At 47.7% G+C, this 22,883-nt stretch overlaps 1 protein-coding gene across 4 annotated transcripts in view; it reads left to right on the forward strand.

Moving 5' to 3' along the window:
- The first annotated feature begins 21,347 nt into the window (after positions 1–21,347).
- FCHSD2 (FCH and double SH3 domains 2) overlaps positions 21,348–22,883 on the forward strand; it is a 376,100-nt gene continuing 374,564 nt past the window's right edge. Inside the window, exon 1 of one of the 4 annotated variants that reach the window (XM_053385391.1) lies at positions 21,348–21,674. In XM_053385391.1, coding sequence (XP_053241366.1) covers positions 21,654–21,674 — 21 coding nt within the window. In that variant the 5' untranslated portion in view covers positions 21,348–21,653. The remainder of the gene's footprint in view (positions 21,675–22,883) is intronic. The other 3 variants (XM_053385392.1, XM_053385393.1, XM_053385394.1) reach the window with 3 other exon arrangements.

The raw sequence follows: 22,883 nt of genomic DNA on the forward strand, positions 1-22,883 counted from the left end.
CACCCAGGTCACTTTGTGTCTTCCCTACTGCGGGGAGATGTATTTCCATTCAAATTACAGTAATGCCTTGGTTCTCAAACTTAATCCGTTCCGGAAGTCCGTTCCAAAACTAAAGCGTTCCAAAACCAAGGCGCGCTTTCCCATAAAAAGTAATGCAAAATGGATTAATTCGTTCCAGACTTTTAAAAACAACCCCTAAAACAGCAATCTAACATGAATTTTACGATCTAACAAGACCATTGATCCATAAAACGAAAGCAATAAACAATGTACTGCAGTCACACAATCAATCCATCCGTAGCTGAACTGGGTTCCACACAGTCACAAAAACAAAACAAAAAAGCCACAAAAACAAAAACGCAAAATAAATAGCAAAAACAGACAGACCTCAGCGTAGCACTCAAAACGGAAGTGTAACACTCAAAACGGAGCACGTTCGGCTTCCAAAAAAAGTTCACAAACCGGAACACTTAATTTCCGGGTTTGCAGTGTTTGGTTTCTGAGTTGTTTGAGTACCAAGGCGTTTGAGAACCAAGGCACCACTGTATTGCAATTAACTTCGTGGCTAAATATACAAACAACCATACGCCATTGATAATTGCAGACCTCTTTTTTTCCAATTCGGGTGGGTGGGAGGAATGCAAATCCTTCTTTTGTGACCATCCACCCCCTGCCTCGCTGTCCCCACCTTGAGTAAACCTGACTTGATAGGTCCATGAGAGACTTAGTAGGACAACTCCCAGGACTGGAATGTAGCAGCTGAAGGACAGAACCTCTTCGGAAAAAGAAAAGGAGGGGGGGCGCTGCTTGTCAAACGCATATACAGCTGCGCAGAAATCCCAGAGGCCTGAAGTGAGCATCTGGGTGAATACTACACATGAAGGAAGAAATAAAAGCATTGAGCATCATTTGTGCTGGGGTTGCAGTCCAAAGAATCTAGAGAGCCCCAGGTTGCCGAAGGATGGTGTAAATGACGCTTTCTTGAAACAAATTGCTGCTGCTTCTTGGGAGTTTTTTTTTTTTTTTTACTATCTATTCTTTATTGATTAAAAGATTTGCATGTCTATACAAACATTATGCATCACCTTGCCAACAAAGGTCCGTATAGTTCAAGCTCTGGTTTTCCCAGTAGTGATGTATGGAAGTGAGAGCTGGACCATAAAGAAGGCTGATCGCCGAAGAATGGATGCTTTTGAATTCTGGTGCTGGAGGAGACTCTTGAGAGCCCCATGGACTGCAAGAAGATCAAACCTCTCCATTCTGAAGGAAATCAGCCCTGAGTGCTCACTGGGAGGACAGATCCTGAAGCTGAGGCTCCAAGACTTTGTCCACCTCATGAGAAGAGCAGACTCCCTGGAAAAGACCCTGATGTTGGGAAAGATGGAGGGCACAAGGAGAAGGGGACGACAGAGGACGAGATGGTTGGATAGCGTTCTCGAAGCTACCAGCATGAGTTTGACCAAACTGCGGGAGGCAGTGGAAGACAGGAGTGCCTGGCGTGCTCTGGTCCAGGGGTCACGAAGAGTCGGGCACGTCACAGTGCAAGTAGATAAATAGGTACTGCTCCGGCGGGAAGGTAAACGGCGTTTCCGTGCGCTGCTCTGGTTTGCCAGAAGCGGCTTAGTCATGCTGGCCACATGACCCGGAAGCTGTACGCGGGCTCCCTCGGCCAATAAAGCGAGATGAGCGCTGCAATCCCAGAGTCGGTCACAACTGGACCTAATGGTCAGGGCTCCCCTTTACCTTACTATATATCTAAGACCTTAAAATTCTTATAACAATAGGTATGAGCAGTAAAGGGGCCTTCCAGCTACCCTGAGATATGCTGGAAAAGAAACTCGGCTAAGCATGGATCCTGTAACAAATTCCTGACATGCCTTGCAAAACGACTCCCTCTTCCAGTGGATGGAGAAAGGAGAGAGGGGGTCATTCCTTGATTGGACCCAAACCAAGTAAGGAAGATTTGGGGTTGACACACTGGCAACAGCTAGGCCGCAAAAGGTTACAAACAGGAATGCGACGCATCTAGGGCAGTTTTGGTGTGCAAATTTTCGCAGATGCTTCACGCACAATTAACTATGTGAAATATGCTTCGGGGGGGGGGGGGGAATTCTCCAGGTGCTACTCAGCTTTCGTTGCACCAGCTGTTTGAATGCGGAAAAATGGATCCTCAAAGTGGAAGATCTCCGGTTCTTGGGCAATGTGTTTAGTATCAGCACAGGAAGTTTTGCATTGCCATAGTTACGTAATAGGTTTACACCCCCACCCACAACGTATTTGTTCTGTCTGTTGCAAGGATCCCAGAAATCTGCTCCGTAGGAACTCAGAGCAGGATGAATCAGTCTTTTCCATGAGTGTCTATTTTATATTGTTGGTGTTTTGACCATCATGGTCATATCAAAGTGTTGGTGCTGACCTTTAAAGCCCTAAGCGGCCTCGGTCCAGTATACCTGAAGGAGCGTCTCCACCTCCATCGTTCGGCCCGGACACTGAGGTCCAGTGCTGAGGGCCTTCTGGCGGTTCCCTCGCTGCGAGAAGCCAAGTTACAGGGAACCAGGCAGAGGGCCTTCTCGGTGGTGGCACCTGCCCTGTGGAACGCCCTCCCACCAGATGTCAAAGAGAACAACTACCAGACTTTTAGAAGACATCTGAAGGCAGTCCTGTTTAGGGAAGCTTTTAATGTTGAATAGGTTATTGTATTTTAGTGTTCTGTTGGAAGCTGCCCAGAGTGGCTGGGGAGGCCCAGGGTATAAATAATAATAAATTATTATTATTATTATTATTATTATTATTATTATTATTATTATTATTATATCAGCCATGTCACAGTCCGGTCTACGGGAGATCGAAGTCCCAGCTGAGGATGTTGGAACTGGGGGCAAGATGGCAGGATGGGAGCAGGAACGAGAGTCCAGAAGCCAGGCGTCCGAAGGTTAGGAAGCAGGGAGTCACGAAGTCAGGGGTCCAAGGGTCGAGAAGCAAGGAGTCACGAAGTCAAAGTCCGAGGATCAGGAAGCAAGAAGCCAAACGCAGCAAGGCAGGAAGCATGTTGCTGTGGCAAAGAGCCGTAGGAAAATGCTGACCTTATATCCCTTCCCGGCTCTAGCCACCAGGTGCTGTGAGTTACCAAGTGGCCTCACCTGTGCGCCTTGCCTCTCCAGAACAAACTTAGGAAGGCCCTGGTCCTGCGAAGCACTACTGGTCACAGGGCCCGGCTCCTGCACGCACTCCTGACAAGCCACAGAAAAATAACAACATATACCAGTGCAATATTGAAAAACAGCATTTACCAAAATGTCGTCACATTATTATTATTATTATTAATAATAATAAAAAGGTTAAAAAAGAATAAAACAAACCATATATTAAAATGCAAACGGTTAGGAGAGCTAATACATTTAAAAGCATCCAGATAAATTTGAAAATCAAATGATCCAATTAAATCAAGGCAATTTGGCACACTCGTCTCAGTAAGATTTATCCTTCGCTCTTGGGCTACTCCTGCAAATCTTGTAATGTCGTCTGTCACCAGTTTGTCAGAATCAGACAACAAATACGGAATGTTTGCTTGATCATCAATATCAGGTTTCTTATTCAACAACTGCAAAATAAACTTTGCCTGTGGTTCAGAATGCAAGGGACGGTATAGTAAATAGTGATAAAGATCTTCAACTGCATTGGCAGCACATAGGTGCTGTTCTACCAGATTCTTTCCATCAAGTCCTTCTAAATATCAGTTTTCCTGCTGTTTTTCATGTTATTGGTTGATGTTTTTTGGTACATCACTTTGAGACAATTGTGTAGAAAGTGATTAATAAACGGATGGTGATTATCACAATAAATTCTGATCCTAGTTTATTTGCCACAGAGGTCTGGTGAAATGTAGCTTGTGTAATAAGCCGAGCAGCTTACAAGGCGCTCTGGCTTCTTCCAACAGCTTAGGGACCTATACAAACCCAAAATTCTCCAGGAATGAGGAAGTTACTGGAGGAGGATAACGAAAGCTTTGCTGGTAAACATTAGGATGAGCGTGCCGAACTTCTCTGCAACTACTGGAATCATCATGTTAATTATTCTTTCCAGGCCATGTCTGAGATAGGAGTTTGCACCAGGGTCACAGTCACAGACAAAGCGGTTTAGTCCTGCTGGTCACATGATCCGGAAAAGCTGTCTGCAGCCAATAAAGTGAGATGGGCATCGCAACCCCAGAGTCGGTCATGACTGGACCTAATGGTCAGGGGTCCCTTTACCTTTACCTTAGGGTGGACAGCACTGGGGACGAGTTTATGGAACCAAGAGGGCAGTGGCCTGAAAAGGCTTTGGAAACCACTGCTCTAACATTTAAGTGATGTGCCACTAAACATGGATGGAGCAATATACGTATTACACAAGGCAGGAATCTTTCTGCGCTTGTTAACCATGGCAGGTCGCTGGCGCCGCAATGCCATTTGCAGACCGAATATGCCACCTCTGTTTCTCAGTGGATTAATAAGTAACAGGGAACTTGTTGGGGCAGATTTCTCTGTTGTTAAGGAAAGATTTGGATGTCCAGGCTGTTGCTGCCTGGCCAGAGATTTTTATAATGCTAAACATCAGGCAGGGATGTCTCTAGCTCACTTGCAGTACATGTGAAAAGGATCTAGGCGTCTTGGTGGATCACAAGCTTAATATGAGTCAACAGTGTGATGCAGCAGCAAAAAAACGTAATGCTATTCTAGGCTGCATCAACAGGAGTATAGTGTCCAGATCAAGGGAAGGTATAAAGGTAAAGGTAAAGGGACCCCTGACCATTAAATCCAGTTGCAGATGACTCTGGGGTTGCGGCGCTCATCCCACTTTACTGGCTGAGGGAGCCGGCGTGCAGCTTCCAGGTCATGTGGCCAGCATGACTAAGCCACTTCTGGCAAACCAGAGCAGCGCACGGAAACATCGTTCACCTATTTATCTACTTGCACTTTGACGTGCTTTCGAACTGCTAGGTTGGCAGGAGCAGGGACCGAGCAACGGGAGCTCACCCAGTCGCGGGGATTCGAACCGCGGACCTTCTGATCTGCAAGTCCTAGGCTCTGTGGTGTAACCCATAGCGCCATCTGCGTCCCAAGGGAAGGTATAGTACCACTCTATTCTGCCTTGGTCAGACCACACCAGGAGTCCTGTGTCCAGTTCTGCACAACACACTTTAAGGATATTGGCAAGCTGGAATGCGTGGAAGAGGCAACCCAGATGATCAAGGGTCTGGAAATCAAGCATTATGAGGAACGGTTGAAGGAGCTGGGTATGTTCAGCCTGCAGAGACTGACAGGAGATATGATAGCGAACAGATTGAGGTTGAATCCTGACAGGACAGAAGTATTGTTTTTGGGGGACAGGAGGCAGGCGGGTGTGGAGGACTCCCTGGTCCTGAATGGGGTAACTGTGCCCCTGAAGGACCAAGTGCGCAGCCTGGGAGTCAATTCTGTTTCCAGGGCAGCTGTTTATCAGCTTCATCTGGTACGCAGGATGAGACCCTCCCTGCCTGCAGACCATCTCGCCAGAGTGGTGCATGCTCTAGTTATCTCTTTCTTGGACTACTGCAATGTGCTCTACGTGGGGCTACCTTTGAAGGTGACCCGGAAACTGCAACTAATCCAGAATGTGGCAGCTAGACTGGTGACTGGGAGCAGCCACCAAGACCACATAACACCGGTCTTGAAAGTCCTACATTGGCTCCCAGTACGTTTCCGAGCACAATTCAAAGTGTTGGTGCTGACCTTGAAAGCCCTAAACGCCCTCGGGTCCTGTATACCTGAAGGAGCGTCTCCACCCCCATCGTTCAGCCCAGACACTAAGGTCCAGTGCCGAGGGCCTTCTGCTGGTTCCCTCCCTGCGAGAAGCGAAGTTACAGAGAACCAGGCAAAGGGCCTTATTGGTAGTGGAATCCGCCCAGTGGAACGCCCTCCCACCAGATGTCAAAGAGAAGAACAACTACCAGACTTCTAGAAGACATCTGAAGGCAGCCCTGTTTAGGGAAGCTTTTAAGGTTTGATGCATTACTGTATTTTATTATTTTGTTGGAAGCCCCCTGGGCGGGGTATAAATAATATATTATTATTATTATTATTATTATTATTATTATTATTATTATTGCCATGTTCAAATATCTCAAGGGCTGTCCCATGGAAGACTGAGCAGCTTGTTTTCTCCTGTTGTGGAAGGCAGGACTTGAACCCATGGCCTCAAGTTACAAGAGAGGAGATTCTGGCCAAACATAAGGGAAAACTTCCTGAAAGTAAGAGCTGCTCAACAGTGGAATGGTCTCTCTCTGGAGGTTGTGGATTCTCCTTCCTTGGAGGTTTTTAAGCAGAGGTTGGATGGTCATCTGTCCTCGATGCTTTGGTTGAGATTCCTGCATTGTGGGGGGTTGGACTAGATGACCCTCGGGGTCCCTTCCAACTCTGCAATTCCATTATTCTAGAATTCTAGGGTTCTCCTGATGGGAGCAAAATGATTCATTTAAACCTGGGTTTGCTCCGCTCATTTGGAAGGGCAGGGGTCATGTTCCTGATAGTGCTGTGCTAAAATACCTTCCTTGTGTTTCTTTCTACTGTTCTCCATCAATGGAAGACAAAAGAAATTGCATTTGAAAATGATCAAAGCTAATATGCGCTTAGAGTTGACAATTGCTGGAGACGTGGTTCAGCTAAAGCTGATTTTATACTTATCTCTTGTCTACAGCTCCAAATCTTTTGGAAAACAGTGCAGAATGATGGAATGTCATATACCTTTGGAACCTAAAGCCTTCCTGCTTAGATATTATTTTGGAAAACGATCTAGAAATAGTAATTAATCTTCTGAAAGCTTCAAGAATAATGACTGCTAAGAGTTGGGGGAAGGCATACAAAACACGAAGGGATTAAAAAAGGTCTGGTCTATTGTAACACTGATTAAGTTAAAATACTACCAAAAAAATCATGTAATAAGTTTATAGAAAAATAGGTGCTCTTTGTAATGATTAGTTTAATGACAACATTCAGTCCTGTGTGATTTTAATCTAGTCTAATGGTATCTTATTTGACAAACAAGGTTTCTTTTTGATCTCTTCGATGTATTAATGGTAAAAGAAAACTATCAAAGGGAAGAAGAAAAGGCTGATGAAATTCTCAAGCGAGACATGCAGCAATCGTAACCTGCATTAGGCTCAAAATGCCAATCTATGCAGCTCTGCACATTTTCAGTATGCTTTGCACTCTATCCTGAACTTGATAACCACAGCTTAAGCACAAGGGGATGTTAGCTGGCAGTAGGAATGTCTCTGTGCTGTGTGATCTGAAGGAAGCCACAGTTGTTCCTACAAACGAGCCTTCAGTGCTGGCTGACTCAGACAAGGGGAAAACCCAGGCTTTTGTGCTGGGCATTCAGAGAGCCCATTCAGCCCACGCAGAAGCCATGCCAAAGCACTGTACATTGCAAAGAACGATGCGTCCTGGCAGAGGAAAGGATGCATTTCAATCCTACTGAAAATCACAGGGAGGAGGAAGAAAACACGGCTTCCTTTGGGAGTATTTATTGGAGACAGAATTAAAGCCTTCCTTTTCTCTGGGTGTTTCTTGGGGGTTTGAATCACTTCCTCTAGGAACGCATTGTTCATCGTTGGACAGCCTTAAGAAATATCCCCCCCCCCAAATAAAGCCACACACACACACACAACAACAACAACATCTACCAGACTTTTAGAAGTCATCTGAAGGCAGCGCTGTTTAGGGAAGCTTTTAATGTTTGATGCATTACTGTATTTTAATATTTTGTTGGAAGCCACCCAGAGTGGCTGGGGAAGCCCAGCCAGATGGACAGGGTATAAATAATAAATAATAATAATAATAATTATTATTATTATTATTATTATTATTACAACAATAATTTATTATTTATACCCCACCCATCTGGCTGGGTTTCCCCAGCCACTCGAGGCGGCTTCCAGCAAAATATTAAAAACACAATAATTCATCAAATATTAAAAGCTTCAGATGTCTTCTAAACATCAGATAGTTGTTTATTTCCTCGACGTCTGATGGGAGGGGGTTCCACAGGGCAGGCGCCACCACTGGGTGGCTCCCAATCAAGTGTTAAAAACAATACAGCATTAAATATTAAAAACTTCCCTAAACAGGGCTGCCTTCAGATGTCTTTTAAAGATAAGATAGCCGCTTATTTCTTTGACATCTGGTGGGAGGGCGTTCCACAGGGCAGGTGCAACTATCGAGAAGGCCCTCTGCCTGGTTCCCTGTAACTTGGCTTCTCGCAGTGAGGGAGCCGCCAGAAGGCCCTCAGAGCTGGACCCCAGTGTCCAGGCTGAACGATGGGGGTGGAGACGCTCCTTCAGGGATACTGGGCCGAGGCCTGTTAGGGCTTTCAAGGTCAGCACCAACACTTTGAATTGTGCTCGGAAACGTACTGGGAGCCAATGTAGGTCTTTCAAGACCGGTGTTATGTGGTCTTGGCGGCTGCTCCCAGTCACCAGTCTAGCTGCCGCTAGAGAAGACTCCCTGGAAAAGACCCTGATGTTGGGAAAGGAGAAGGGGATGACAGAGGACGAGATGGCTGGACAGTGTTCTCGAAGCTACAAACATGAGTTTGACCAAACTGCGGGAGGCAGTGGAAGACAGGAGTGCCTGGCGTGCTCTGGTCCATGGGGTCACGAGAAGTCGGACACGACTAAACGACTAAACAACAGGTACAACAGCTTGACCTACATTCAACTGAGCTACACTGCAGTCTGCAGCTGCATGCTACATATTGCTATGCAACCCCTCCATGTAGAATGTAGGCACCCTATATATAGAAATGAGCAAACCAGTGATATTTTAGGGAGCAGGCTAGCAGGTGGGGCCCATGGCTTACATCCTAGGAGCCTAGGAGTTTTTGGTGTTGGATATACCCCATTTTTCGCCCTATAGGACGCACTTTTCCCCCTCCAAAAATGAAGGGGAAATCTGTGTGCATCCTATGGGGCGAATGCAGGCTTTCGCTGAAGCTTGGAGAGTGAGAGGGGTCGGTGCGCACCGACCCCTCTCGCTCCCCAGGCTTCAGGAAGCTATCAGCAAGCCTGGGGAGCCCACGGAGTTCCTGCAGGGCTACCTAGGCTGCGGATAGCAGCCTGCTGCCCGGAGCGCGGGGCGCGCTGAAGCCGCGGCTGGGGGGGGGATAATTTTTTTTCTTTATTCCCCCCCCAAAAAAAAAACTAGGTGCGTCCTATGGGCCGGTGCGTCCTATAGGGCGAAAAATACGGTATGCTATATGGTAATTTATGGAACTAATAGGTATCTCAAGCCATTTGCACACAACAAAATGTTTTTTATCTTACATTTTGGAAATGTGCATCCAGTTGTTTTTCCCTTTGATTTTTTTGGGGCCCCCAAGAGAGTGGGACCCTAAGATATAGCTTGTTCAGCATATACGTAAATCCGGCACTGGTTCTATATCTGAGTGAGGAATGCCAGCGTCTCACCGTCAGCACACAGCTGGATAAATGCACGCCACAGCCTGCCACCTCAAGCCATAGCTGTCAAATGCCCCTTATTTGAAGGGACAGTCCCTTATTCCAGCGCCATGTCCCGCTGCTGTCCCTTATTGATGGATGTCCCTTAACTGATGTCCCTTAAATTTCAAAGGAAGCTGCTCCTCTCCCTCCCTCCCTGCCAGCCAGGGAGGAGGGAGGCTCCAACTGTGTTGCTTGGCTGTGTTGCTCCCCCAATAAGAAGTCTAAGAATGACTGGGGGGTGGAGCTTGCATTGCCTTGTGTGTGGCTAGTTAATGCAAGCTGAGGGGGTTTTTGAATGCTGGATGCCATTTTGTTGCACGTGCCGCTGCAAACTTTGCAGTGCAAAGCCAGGCTGGGGAGCCATCTTAAGTCGAGGCTGCATAGGCCTTGTGGTGCATGTGATTCAGATTCTATTCAGTTGAACCTCTGGTTAGAAAGCTGGTTGGACAGTGTTCTTGAAGCTACCAGCATGAGTTTGACCAGACTGCAGGAGGACAGGAAGACTGGAGTGCCTGGAACAGGTGAGGCTGCAGGTCCCTTATTTGGGCTGCTGGTCCCTTATTTTCAAATTTGTAAGTTGACAGCTATGCTTCACGCACCGCACCACCCATGACATATTGTGAACTGCTGAAAACATATTGCATGGCAATTACACCGTCTAGTATATTTTAAACTAGAAGCAGCAACACCCTCTCGGCTCTTAAATCAAGGCAGGGTGCTTCACACCAGATGCATCATCACGCAGCAAGAAATAGCCTGTAGGAATGGGAAAGAAGAAGAACGTGCCTGCAGTTGCTGATGACACTCGGTCTCCGAGCTCACAGTATATTTTCATCCGCATGCCAGTATATTTTCATCCACGAGCTTACGCCATCTCATGTGGGGAAAGGTAGATGCAAGACGAACAAGTTCCTTGCGATCTTTGGGCCAAATCTCACAGTCCTTTGCGTCCTGGCCAGAGTGCCTTATTATGCGAGCAATTAATTATTATTATTATTTAGAATTTTTATTGTAAAGTAAATACATCAATACCAGGCCATACATAAAGAATAATATAAAGAAAAAGAAAAAAGAAAGCAAAAAGCGAAGAAAAGTAGACAGTAAAAGAATAAAGAAAAGTATAATATTTCAATACAATAAACACTATTTTACAAAATAATAATAGTAATAGACTTCCATCACTCTCACAACACTTCCTTTCACATTTCATAATTTATCTGTATTTCAGTATTATTTTCATCTTAATATACAGTGGTACCTCAGGTTAAGTACTTAATTCGTTCCAGAGGTCTGTTCTTAACCTGAAACTGTTCTTAACCTGAAGCACCACTTTAGCTAATGGGGCCTCCTGCTGCTGCCGCGCCACCAGAGCACGATTTCTGTTCTCATCCTGAAGCAAAGTTCTTAACCCGAGGTACTATTTCTGGGTTAGCGGAGTATGTAACCTGAAGCATATGTAACCTGAAGCGTATGTAACCTGAGGTACCACTGTATAGATATGTGTGTGTGTGTGTGTGTGTGTGTGTGTGTGTGTGTATGTTTTCCCTTTTGCATTCACAAGGTCATTCTAGACACAGCCAAATTTTTACATTAGAACCTTGTCTTTCTAAATAATCATTCAAGCATTTCCATTCCTTCTTGACTGTATTCATTGGCTTTAATATTATTATATCCGTCAATTTGGCCAGTTCCAAATATTCACATAATTTACATAACCATTCCTCTTTGGTCGGTACCTGGTTACCCTTCCAGTACTTAGCCACCAGGATTCTCGCTGCAGATGTCGCGTACAGAAAGAATTTAGTATTTTCTCTAGAAATATCACTATTCAATATTCCCAAAAGGTATGTTTCTGGTCTTTTGCTATGTGAAGTTCTTAGTAACTTTTTTATTTCTTCATGGATCATGTCCCAGAACCTTTTGATCTCTGGATATGTCCACCACATATGGTAGAAGGTTCCAATCTGCTTTGTGCATCTCCAACGCTTATTACTAAGCAATTTATTCATTTTAGCCAATCTCTCCGGTGTTAAATACCACCTATGGTGCATTTTCAGGTAGTTTTCTCTTATTAAATAAAGCGAGATGAGCGCCGCAACCCCAGAGTCGTCTGCAACTGGACTTAACTGTCAGGGGTCCTTTACCTTTACTGGCACTGGTTCTATAAGGTAAAGGTCCTTTACCTTTACTGCGCACTTTAGCATATGCATTTTTTAAAACATCACTTGTGTGGGGAACTGCATTTCTGAAAAATGCAAATTTCACAGGACAGCTGTCTGCCTGTTCACATTTCGTTTGGGAAAGCGCTGATTTGGCAGGTTCGCCTTTTAAATGCAAACTTTCTCCTTCAAGCCTCAAGAGAAGAGTAGCCGGGCAAAAGGCAGGGAGCCTTTAAAGGCAGGACATCACATTCAGAGAGGTGAATAAATAATAATAATAATAATAAGAATAAGAAGAAGAAGAAGAAGAAGAAGAAGAAGAAGAAGAAGAATAAGAATTTTTTATTTATACCCCACTCTCCCCGGCCAGAGCCAGGCATCTTAAAACTAACTGAAGGTAAAAGGACCCCTGACCATTAGGTCCAGTCGTGGCCGACTGTGGGGTTGTGGCGCTCATCTCGCTTTATTGGCCAAGGGAGCTGGTGTACAGCTTCCGGGTCATGTGGCCAGCATGCCTAAGCCTCTTCTGGTTTAACTCACAGCGCCACCCGCGTCCCAAATCTTAAAACTAGTTCAGAACAAATTAAAATCTGGACAGATGGCAGTCCACAGGTAAAATTGAGAGTGGTTAATATTCTCCAGGGCCAAATGTGAACCAAGGAGATAGTCCACCTGATCTAGGATTCTGTTTTCATTTTCCGTCTGCGGGTCTACCTCTCCCAAGCCAAACATTTAAAAACCCATGAGAGATCTACGACTGGCAGCTGGCTCTGTGTTGCAGATGTTTCCCATGGAGACTAATCCCGCTACCCACACCCAAGGAACATAAATATTATGAGTCAAAGAGTTAACAGCCAAGCTAGGAGGATGCATGAACGGAATTGCTGCACTCCGGCAGGCTTGAAATAATAATAAAGAACAAAGGGGGGGCTTTCCAGGCTGTTACTATTTTCGGGTGAGATTCCATTGCATGCCAGCAAATTTGGTTTCTGCAATTATGGTCTATGGGGTGTTAGGGTTTGGGGGCTCATCAGCCTGGGAAGGTAGCCCAGATTGTACCCAAGAACACCGGAGTAACACCCTGAAATATACCTTTTCCAGGAACCACAGCCAGGTTTTTTTCTTTCTCAGCCTCAGTTTCCTCTATGTAAAATGGGAGCAACAACCTAAACCACAGCACTGAGGAATGTGGCAGAATGGCTATTCGAGCACGTCATTCTTTCTGCGTCCAGCTGACATGTCAACACATTTTTTATGATGGTCTCCCCCTTTATTTAAAAAAACACCGGGCAGGGATCATATGACAAGAAGCCATCGCAAAGGTACAGATCCTGCCATGGATATGAAGAGGCAGCAATGGTTTCACCTGATGGATGCCTGTCGGTTGAACAGATGCCTAAGTTTGCAGTGGTGTGGAGACCACACTAGCATCAGCAGAAAGTTGAATCCGTGATGTTCAACACTTTACCAATCCAGTGCTCCTTAAATATGATCTCATTTTGTCCTTCAGAAATATACTTTCCTGGCCTTTGGTTTGTGAGTAATATCCAAAGGCAACACGATGCCCAACTACAACAATGCAATGTCAATATAAACTCTTTATATAATCTTTCAGAGACCTATAAGACTTATGTTTATTTGGTTCTATGTTTTCAAGAGAATCCATCAAGAGTGCATGTTTTGTGACTTTCAGAGATTTAGAAGATTTCTGTTTATTTGGTTTTGCAGAGAGTGCATATTTCATATTGTTCAATGTTCTGTATAGATTATATAAAGAGTTTATATTGACATCGCATTGTTGTACTTGGTCATTGTGTTGCCTTTGGATATTACCGATACAGTGGTACCTCGGGTTAAGTACTTAATTCGTTCCGGAGGTCCGTACTTAACCTGAAACTGTTCTTAACCTGAAGCGCCACTTTAGCTAATGGGGCCTCCCGCTGCTGCCGCGCCACCGGAGCACGATTTCTGTTCTCATCCTGAAGCAAAGTTCTTAAGCTGAAGCAAGATTTCTGGGTTAGCAGAGTCTGTAACCTGAAGTGTATGTAACCCGAGGTACCACTGTATTTGTTTGCAACACAGGGGTTTAATTGTTTGGTTACTTTGGTTTGTGGGAGCAGCGCTCCCTCGTGTGGCGAGAACCAAAACAACAAGGAAACAGCTGGGGTAAAGGATGTGGAGTAGCTTGCACAAAACAGCAAACCATGGTTTGGGCAGAATACTTAAGCTAACAGCTTTTCCAGATCATCATCATCCCACCATTGATCCAAGGCGTTCAAGGTGGCATACTTTTGTGCTTCTTCTTTGGCGATCCCTCGTAGCCAAGTAAGATTGTCTTCCATAAACACAGTTTTCACAATGAGTCCATAAGTGACTGTGGAGGCCAATTCTGGATCCACACATCCTTCCACAGTGGGGACATAGGTTTCCGGGCGGGAGTTGATCATGGTGTGGATTTGCCAAGCGTACCTTCCTCTTAGCGCTTTTTTCCCTTGCGTCCTGAGTTTGAGCGTCTTCAAAGCCCATGACACCTTTGGAAAAGGCTGTTCTCCAACTGGAATGCTCGAAGGCCAGTGTTTCCCAGTTGAAAATAATGAATGAAATAAGTGTTTCCCAAATGAAAATAATGAATAGAGGTGGGGCAATAACACAACTCTGTTGAACACCTGATCCCACTGTGAATGGTTCACTTTGAGAGCCATTGTTGTCTGCGATTGTTGCTGTCATGTTATCATGGAGGAGCCGAAGGATGTTCACAAATTTATCTGGGCAGCCAATTTTCAGAAGGACAGTCCACAGGGCATTACAATTTAGTGTCGAAAGCCTTAGTCAGGTCAATAAACACTATATACAGGGGTTGGTTTTGCTCTCTGCATTTTTTTTGAAGCTATTGAGTGCACACCTCTTTTGCCTCTCCTCTATTTGAGCCCATTCTAGGAACACAGGAAGCTGCCTTAGATCAGGTCAGCAATTTGAAGCATTAAAATGTTTAAAAAATGATGATTTAAAGAGACTCTGGGGCCCTCCAGATACCCCTTTTATTGTGCATTCATGAGGATTTGCACTCCTGATGGTCTAGGAGCCGGTTATACATGATCCCGCTTTCAATACCACATCTGCAAACATCTCAGGGCGGACAAGCTCCTGACCATTGCACACCCTATAGCTGTGACGTTAACATGAGAGTGCTGGAGGTGAAATAGTTAAACAGGTTACCCAATCAGAACCCAGGGGGGTGGAGTCAGAGGGACTATAAAACCAGCTCTGGGAGGGGCGAAGGGAGGAGTTCATTGGGAGTTGGGTGGTTGGTTGAAGTGGGAGTGAATTGGGATAGAGTCTGTGGGTAGGTTGAGTTAGTGTAGCGAAATACGCTGAGTCCGGAACAGTTAGGAGTTAGGAAGACAAGTCAATATCTGAGAGGTGGTTTAGTGAGGGGAGAGCAGGTAGCGGAAGTTATAGGACTGGATAGGCACCCCATGATTGTAATTGACCGATACCGTTTATGAAACCACACGCTTGTTAAACTGCAATAAATAAACAGAAGTTTATGTTCCAATTTAACCCTGACTGGACTCAGTATTGTACCAGGTGGGGCCTGGGTGGTGGCAGTGAGAAATAAAGTGGTGGCACACGGATCAATAGACGGTGAAACGTCCGGGGACCCTGTGTGATTGCCACAATAGCTTCCTCCTGAATCCTGCAACTTCTCAAAACGCAACTGCCCTGGTTTACATTTTGTCCCGTTTCTGTTTTGCACTAGTGTAAGAGCATCCCTCGGTATGCAGGTGGCACTATGGGTTAAACCACAGAGCTTAAAGCTTGCCGATCAGAAGGTCGGCGGTTCAAATCCCCGCGACGGGGTGAGCTCCCGTTGCTCGCTCCCTGCTCCTGCCAACCTAGCAGTTCGAAAGCATGTCAAAGTGCAAGTAGATAAATAAGTGGGAAGGTAAATGACGTTTCCATGTGCTGCTCTGGTTCGCCAGAAGCGGCTTAGTCATGCTGGCCACATGACCCGGAAACTGTACACCGGCTCCCTCGGCCATTAAAGCGAGATGAGCGCCACAACCCCAGAGTCGGCCACGACTGGACCTAATGTTCAGGGGTCCCTTTACCTTTAAGAGCATCCCTCCAAATAGAAACAACACTGGAGAAGCATCGCAGAACTAATAAAGAGGAATGGTGCGCGGACTGACCAGTAGAAATCCACCATTCATTAAATGGGCGACATGTTGCAGACTCTCCCCCCTGCAAAAAATCCCCACTCATCTACGGTGGCTCATCTCTGGTGTCTTCTCAACTCCAGACAAGATCCAACCAGTCTAGCCTGTGACCTGTTCTTCTCCTACACCCAAGAAGACACAGCCTCCAGCCAGGTGAAGACAGCAAAGCCTGCTCCTCCTTCTGGAAGCCTCACTAAGTAAGAGGTTCACTCGTCACACTGGAAGCGACTGAAAATACTACCTTTTTGCATACACAAAAGTGCGCCATCAGTGTTGCTGTGTTATAGCAGCCGTGTGGGTACAGCTGCAGGCGAGGGTACAGATGTAGTGGTGGGGCTGGTGGCAAGGCGGTGCAATGGCAGGCACGGGAGCGAGGCAGGGGCATCAGGAAGTTTTGCCTATAGTGCCAAAATGCCGCAGAGTGGCCCTGGTAGAAATCCCTGCCTTTGGAGAGCTGGAATGTAGCCTGCACAGGGAGAATCATAGCACACAACAATAACTACTAGTTATGGGGAGGCCATAATAGAGTTCTAATAGAGTTCTGTCAAGAGAACAAGCTGGTCCTCACAAACATGCTGATGTTGGGAAAGATGGAGGGCACAAGGAGAAGGGGACAACAGAGGACGAGATGGTGGGACAGTGTTCTCAAAGCTACCAGCATGAGTTTGACCAAACTGTGGGAGGCAGTGGAAGACAGGAGTGCCTGGCGTGCTCTGGTCCAGGGGGTCACGAAGAGTAGGACACGACTAAATGACTAAACAACAACAAATGGGGAGGCCTCTAACTTTTTGCTCAAGGATTTTGTTTAGTTGTTTAGTCGTGTCCGACTCTTCGTGACTCCATGGACCAGAGCACGCCAGGCACCTCTGTCCTCCACTACCTCCCGCAGTTTGGTCAAACTCATGTTGGTAACCTCGAAAACACTATCCAACCTTCTCGTCCTCTGTTGTCCCCTTCTCCTTGTGCCCTCCATCTTTCCCAGCATCAGGGTCTTCTCCAGGGAGTCTTCTCTTCTCATGAGGTGGCCAAAGTCTTGGAGCCTCAGCTTCAGGATCTGTCCTTCCAGTGAGCGCTCAGGGCTGATTTCCTTCAGAATGGAGAGGTTTGATCTTCTCGCAGTCCATGGGACTCTCAAGATTCTCCTCCAGCACCAGAATTCAAAAGCATCAATTCTTCGGCGATCAGCCTTCTTTATGGTCCAGCTCTCACTTCCATACATCACTACTGGGAAAACCATGGCTTTAACTATACGGACCTTTGTTGTCAAGGATTACTGTTCATTAATAATCAAAGTTGTTATATGTGTGTTAAATCAATCACAGTTGTAATTCTACTTCGTCACATTCCCATTTTGCAGGTGAGAGTGGAAGGCACTGGACCTCAGGCAGAGATGGGACCTGAAACCAGGTCCATTCCTGCCTCCGCCACTTTCCGCTGGGCTACAGCAGCTTTTTGGAGGAAACAGCCCGTTCTTTATCCATCTTCCCACTCCTAAGGAACAACTTGCCCTTTCAAGCCCAGGGATTGCTTTAAGGGCTTGTGTATAAAACCATCAATTGATCTGTTGAGTCCATTATCTTATGGAGTTGCTCTTCGCAGCTTTGCCAGCAGGCAACTGAGAATTCAATGCCTCTTATTGTATTTTATCACTGGCTGGTGATCTACAAAAGATTCTTTAAAAGACTGCCGAACAGAAGTCTACAAGCCACTGCGGGCAATGGCGGGCAGAAATACACAAATACAATCATTTTTGTTTTGCTGTTAAGAGAAGAAAAAAGACACGGTGGGAAATTGTGACAGCTAGTAATTTTGACGACGAAACCAAAGAAATAACCCTGGCAACATATGCCCCCTAGTGGCAGAGACCAAGATGATAAAAGATCTGGTTTTGTTAGGCAAGGTTGGAATAAAACAGGGGTCAGTAAACATTTTCAGCAGGGGGCCGGTCCACCGTCTCTCAGACCTCATGGGGGGCCAGGCTATATTTTTTGGGGGGGAAATGAACAAACCTATGCCCTGCAAATAACCCAGAGATGCATTTTAAATAAAAGGGAACATTCTACTCATGTAAAAACACACTAATTCCCAGACTGTCCGCAGGCCGGATTTAGAAGGCGATTGGGCTGGATCCGGCCCCTGGGCCTTAGTTTGCCTACCCATGGAATAAAAGGTAATGAACCCCTGACAGTTAAGTCCAGTCTGGGTTTGCAGCGCTCATCTCGCTTTACTGGCCAAGAGAGCTGACGTTTGTCCGCAGTTTTTCCAGGTCATATGTCCAGCATGACCAAGCCACTTCTGGCAAAACCAGAGCAGTGCACTGAAACACCGTTTACCTTCCCGCCAGAGCGGTACCTATTTATCTACCTGCATTTTGACGTGCTTTCAAACTGCTAGGTTGGCAGCAGTTGGGACCAAGCAATGGGAGCTCACCCCGTCGCAGGGATTTGAACTGCCAACCTTCTGATCGGCAAGCCCTAGGCTCTGTGGTTTCGACCACAGTGCCACCCACGTCCCATTAAGGTTGGAATAGCCATTTATAATTAGTACTTTGCAAGAACTGGATTACCTATCCATTCTTAAGGAAATCAGCCTTGGACAGATCCTGAAGCTGAGGCTCCAATACTCTGGCCACCTCATGAGAAGACTCCCTGGAAAAGACCCTGATGTTGGGAAAGATGGAGGGCACAAGGAGAAGGGGACGACAGAGGACGAGATGGTTGGACAGTGTTCTCGAAGCTACTAGTATGAGTTTGACCAAACTGCGGGAGGCAGTGGGAGACAGGAGTGCCTGGCATGCTCTGGTCCAGGGGGTCACGAAGAGTCGGACACAACTAAACAACAAGAACTGGAATGGTCAAGTCCCACGCTTAGGAGCCAGCTGCTAGGGGCCGAGATCCTTGCGGTCCCCCAATAAAATATTTGAGAGGGCTGGCCCCCCAAAGTTGATGGACATTGCCATTCAAATAGGTGTCTGTGCACCGTGTCACGTGATCAATTGTGCAGGGCAGGGCTTACTTGGGCCACCCAATCAAGCTAGCACCTGATTCCATGTAATTTGCATTTTGAGTTTGCCCCATTGTTTGGACCTCTGTTACAGCCTGGCAGATCCTCAGCACTATCCCTTCTCCTTACAAAACGACAGGCGAAGACTAAAATCTTATATCCCTTTTACCTGAGAGTAAGCACCGCTGAATTCAATGGGACTTTTAGGTACTTTTAAGGTTGCACTGCCTTGTTTATTTAAAGAGAAGGACCATGCATGCAAAATCCTTGACATCTTCATGTATGGCTGGGGGGACGACTGCCTTAAAATCTGAAAGCCACTGTGGTGTAGTAGTTAGAGCAGCGGTTCTCAAAAAAGAAGCATATTGGGAAATGAAAATTAAAAAACAACTACTGCTTGATTTATATCACAGAATACAACTACTTTATAATATGATCAAGGGACATCCAGGAAGTATAAAATAATACAGCTGCATAAGAACATGAATCATCCCTAAAATATAATTATAAATGAGCCACTTGTATGTATATATATATATATATATATATATATACCTGAAGTATGTACACAAACTCAATGAGAGATGTGAGCTTTCTTTTGCAGGGTAATCTCATTTATTAGGTCTAATTTTGAGACAAACATACTCCCATCTCCTCATCAATACAAAGAAACCTTGCTCTTTTCTGATCTTTCATATTTGTCGGAGTTGAAAATCCTTGTTCACAACAATATGCTGTGGAGAGCCGTGGAATAGGCAATGCTCCTGCTCTCATTTGAAAAGATATATATTCTGCAAATTAATTTTTTTCTTATACTATCCTATACGACATTGAAATGTTTCTTTGGTGGTCCTCGAATCTCCCCACCACACTTGTCATTCCCTCCTGCCACACCAATGTGGCATGCCATATTCCTTGAGAACCACTGGGTTAGAGTGTTGAACTAGGAGACCAGGGTTCAAATTCTCACTTTGCCATGAAGTTTAATGGATGACCTTGGGCAAGCCAAAGCTATAAAGCGAGGAGCGTAACTATGTACACCACCTTGAGTTTCTTGAAGGAGCAGGCTGTGCACAATCTGTTCACTCTGCATCCAGCACACCTCCACCACTGGTTTTGGGGTGCCGGACACACGTACGTTGGCCATACCCCATTGTTTCTCATGACCTACTGCATTTTTAAAGCGTTAACCCCCCCCCCAAAATCCTCACCTCTGATCTGAATTACGAAAAATAATGACTTTTATCTTAAATTGACCCTGAGTCTACAGCCTCAGAATAAGGCAGCTTGCCATGAGCGCATGGAGGCTTACTACCCCGCAACCACGCACCGGATGACCGAATTCCCAGGAAATTGCAGGCAAGCTACAGCAGCGGCACCCCAATCCGACCACACGTGCATAGAGGATCTGCAAATGTATCTCGCTTGCGCCTCCACGACTCGCTGCATTCACGACGTCTTTCCGCTAGGGGGCAGCAGCAGCTAAGCCAGCTCTCGCAATTGAAGCGCGCTCGCACGCGCCAACCAATAGGGAGGCGGGGCAGCGTCGGCGCGCGCGTTTCAGCGCGAAGGCGGCGGCTCCTCCCCCGCCCACTTAACCCGCCTGTCAGTCAAATCAGACGGCGAGCGCCCCGCTTAAGCCCCGCCCCTCAAGACTCTCCCGTGTTTCCCCGCCCATTTATCTCCCCGTGTCTAGGTGGTCGTCTGAATCGGCGGGATGCGGGGCTGGCTTGGAAAGACACCCCCTTTTTGGGAACGAGAGAATGAAACGGAGACGGAAAGCATTCGCGTTCTCTTTATCTCCCCGCGCCGCCATCCCTCCCCCCCCCCACGTTGTCACGGATGTGAAGCGCGGCGGGTCCCCCTTCACACGTGCGAGGCGATGAAAAGCCGGTACCGCCTCTGTCACACCGACACGCGCGAAGACGCCACCCCCTGAAAAAAATAAAATCCTATTTTTTTGTCCCCTCAGTGCGGCGGCGCCCCTCATTTTCCGCCTGTCAGGCCGCCGCCGCCTCCTCCTCCTCCTCCCGCTGCTCTCCCCTCACAGTCCTCTCTTCTCCTCACGACGGTGCGGGAACCCGTATCCCGCTCCTCGCCTTTTCTCCCCCGACAAATCTCTCTTTCTCCTCACGCCCCCAACCCCATTACTCGCTCCCCTCAGGCCCACACGGGAGGGAGGCGGGCACGCGCGCGCATTCCGTTAGCTGGGCGGCAACGCCGGCGGCGGCGCCTCAGTGAGAAGACCCCGGCGCCGCCGCCTTTTATAACCTCGCCTTCTCGCGCGCGCCCGACGCGAGGTCTTTCTGCCTCTTTCTCTCTCGCGCCAAGCTCCTCCCCCTTCTCTCACAGACGCTCGGCTCCTTCCCTCCGGCGGCGCGGAAAAGGGAGGGCCGAAAGCCGCGCCCCCTTTTCTTCCTCTCCCCCCCCCGGCGCCGTAGCCACGCCCACCGCTCGCTCTCCCTCTCTCTCCGCCCTGGCCACGCCCACCCGCAGCTCCCTCTCTCTTTCTCGCTTTCTGCCTCTGCCGCAGAGAGAGCGAGACGCGCCGGGGACCGAGCTGGGCCGGCTTCGCCTCCTCCTCCCTCCTCCGCCGTCTCTCCCGCCGCCGCCGCCGCCTCCTCGGAGCCGACCGTTGCCTGCTCCCCTCCCCCTCCAGCTCCCCTCAGCAGAGCCGCCGCCGCCGCCGCCGCCGTTTGGGGCGGGGAAGGGATTGATGTGGAGGCCGAGAGCGGCAGCGCCGCCGCCTCAGCCATGCAGCCCCCGCCGAGGAAGGTGAGGGGGGGGGGACTTGGAGGGGCAGGCCGTGCGGGGGAGACGGGACTGAGGTAAAAATTAAAACGGGGGGGGGAGGAAGGAGGAGAGGTGCTGCCCCCTCACAGGCGGGGGGGGAGGCTGAATTGAGGAGGGGGGGATGCAGAGAGAAAGACAGCCTTGGTTGCAAAAGGAGGGGGCGGGGGCGTAATGATGTGCGGGGAGCGAACGGGGGGTGGTGGTCCGTGCTTCATAGAGGTTTAGCGTGGGGGGAAGGAGAGGGTCGTTGAAGGCCCCATGGGGGGAGTGTGGTTTGGATTTGGGGAGGGGGTGTATATGTGTATATTGCATTTGGGGGGTGGGGGGTGGCACCCACCGCAGCAGGGGCTGCAGAGGTGTCGCCTGCGGAGCTGGATTTCAGGGTGCGGGGCATGGCAGGGTTGGCTCTGTGGGGGGGGGTGGAGGGGGCAGCAGACAGGGACTTTTGATGGTGGGGGGGGTCTATTAGCTGTCAGGCAGGCTGCAGGAGCCTCTGAATCGGGAGGCAGGTGGAAGGGATGCTTGGTGTTGCAGGCCGGTGGGCAAAGCCATAGGCTTTCGATTTTGGCGGGGGGGGGTGGCATCTTGGGGGGAACAGGAAAGGAGGGTTGCAAAGGTGCTATTTGTGTGTCTGCTTGGGCTGCAGAGCTGCTTGTGGCAAAGGTGGCATAGGGCAGGGTGGTGCAGAAGACAGGCGTGCGGTTGGGTCTCTTTCCATGAATTGAGGCTTTTTATTTTAGTGGGAGGTACAGTGCAACTTGTGAATCTGAGCAAGGGTTGCTAGATATATTACTGAGGACCAAAGGGGTACTGGTGGACAGTAGGTTACTGTCCCACACTAAGCGTTTTGGAGGTTGGATTCAGATTGCCGTGGGCGGGGGTTGGTAGCAGGTTGCCCTGGGGCATGGAATTAGTGGGGCCTAAGGGTGCTTTTGACATACTGAGATTTGGGGGGTGTTGAGTGTCGGATGGGCTAGTGCCATGCAGGCTACCTAAAAGTAAGAGGCCGTTGGCACAGTGAAGGGGGCACGGGGCTTTGCAGCAGTGCCATATGCTTGCAGCCGGGTTAGTGGAGGGCAGTGTGTAATTGGGATGGTTGTAACGGCAAGAGAACTCAGTACAGGCAACAAGCAGTTGTGAGGTGCTGAAGAGGTGGAGAAAATAGTTGCAGTGAGAGCTCTAGGGATTTTG

Source organism: Podarcis raffonei, chromosome 4 (assembly GCF_027172205.1).
Source record: "Podarcis raffonei isolate rPodRaf1 chromosome 4, rPodRaf1.pri, whole genome shotgun sequence".
NCBI lineage: Eukaryota > Metazoa > Chordata > Lepidosauria > Squamata > Lacertidae > Podarcis > Podarcis raffonei.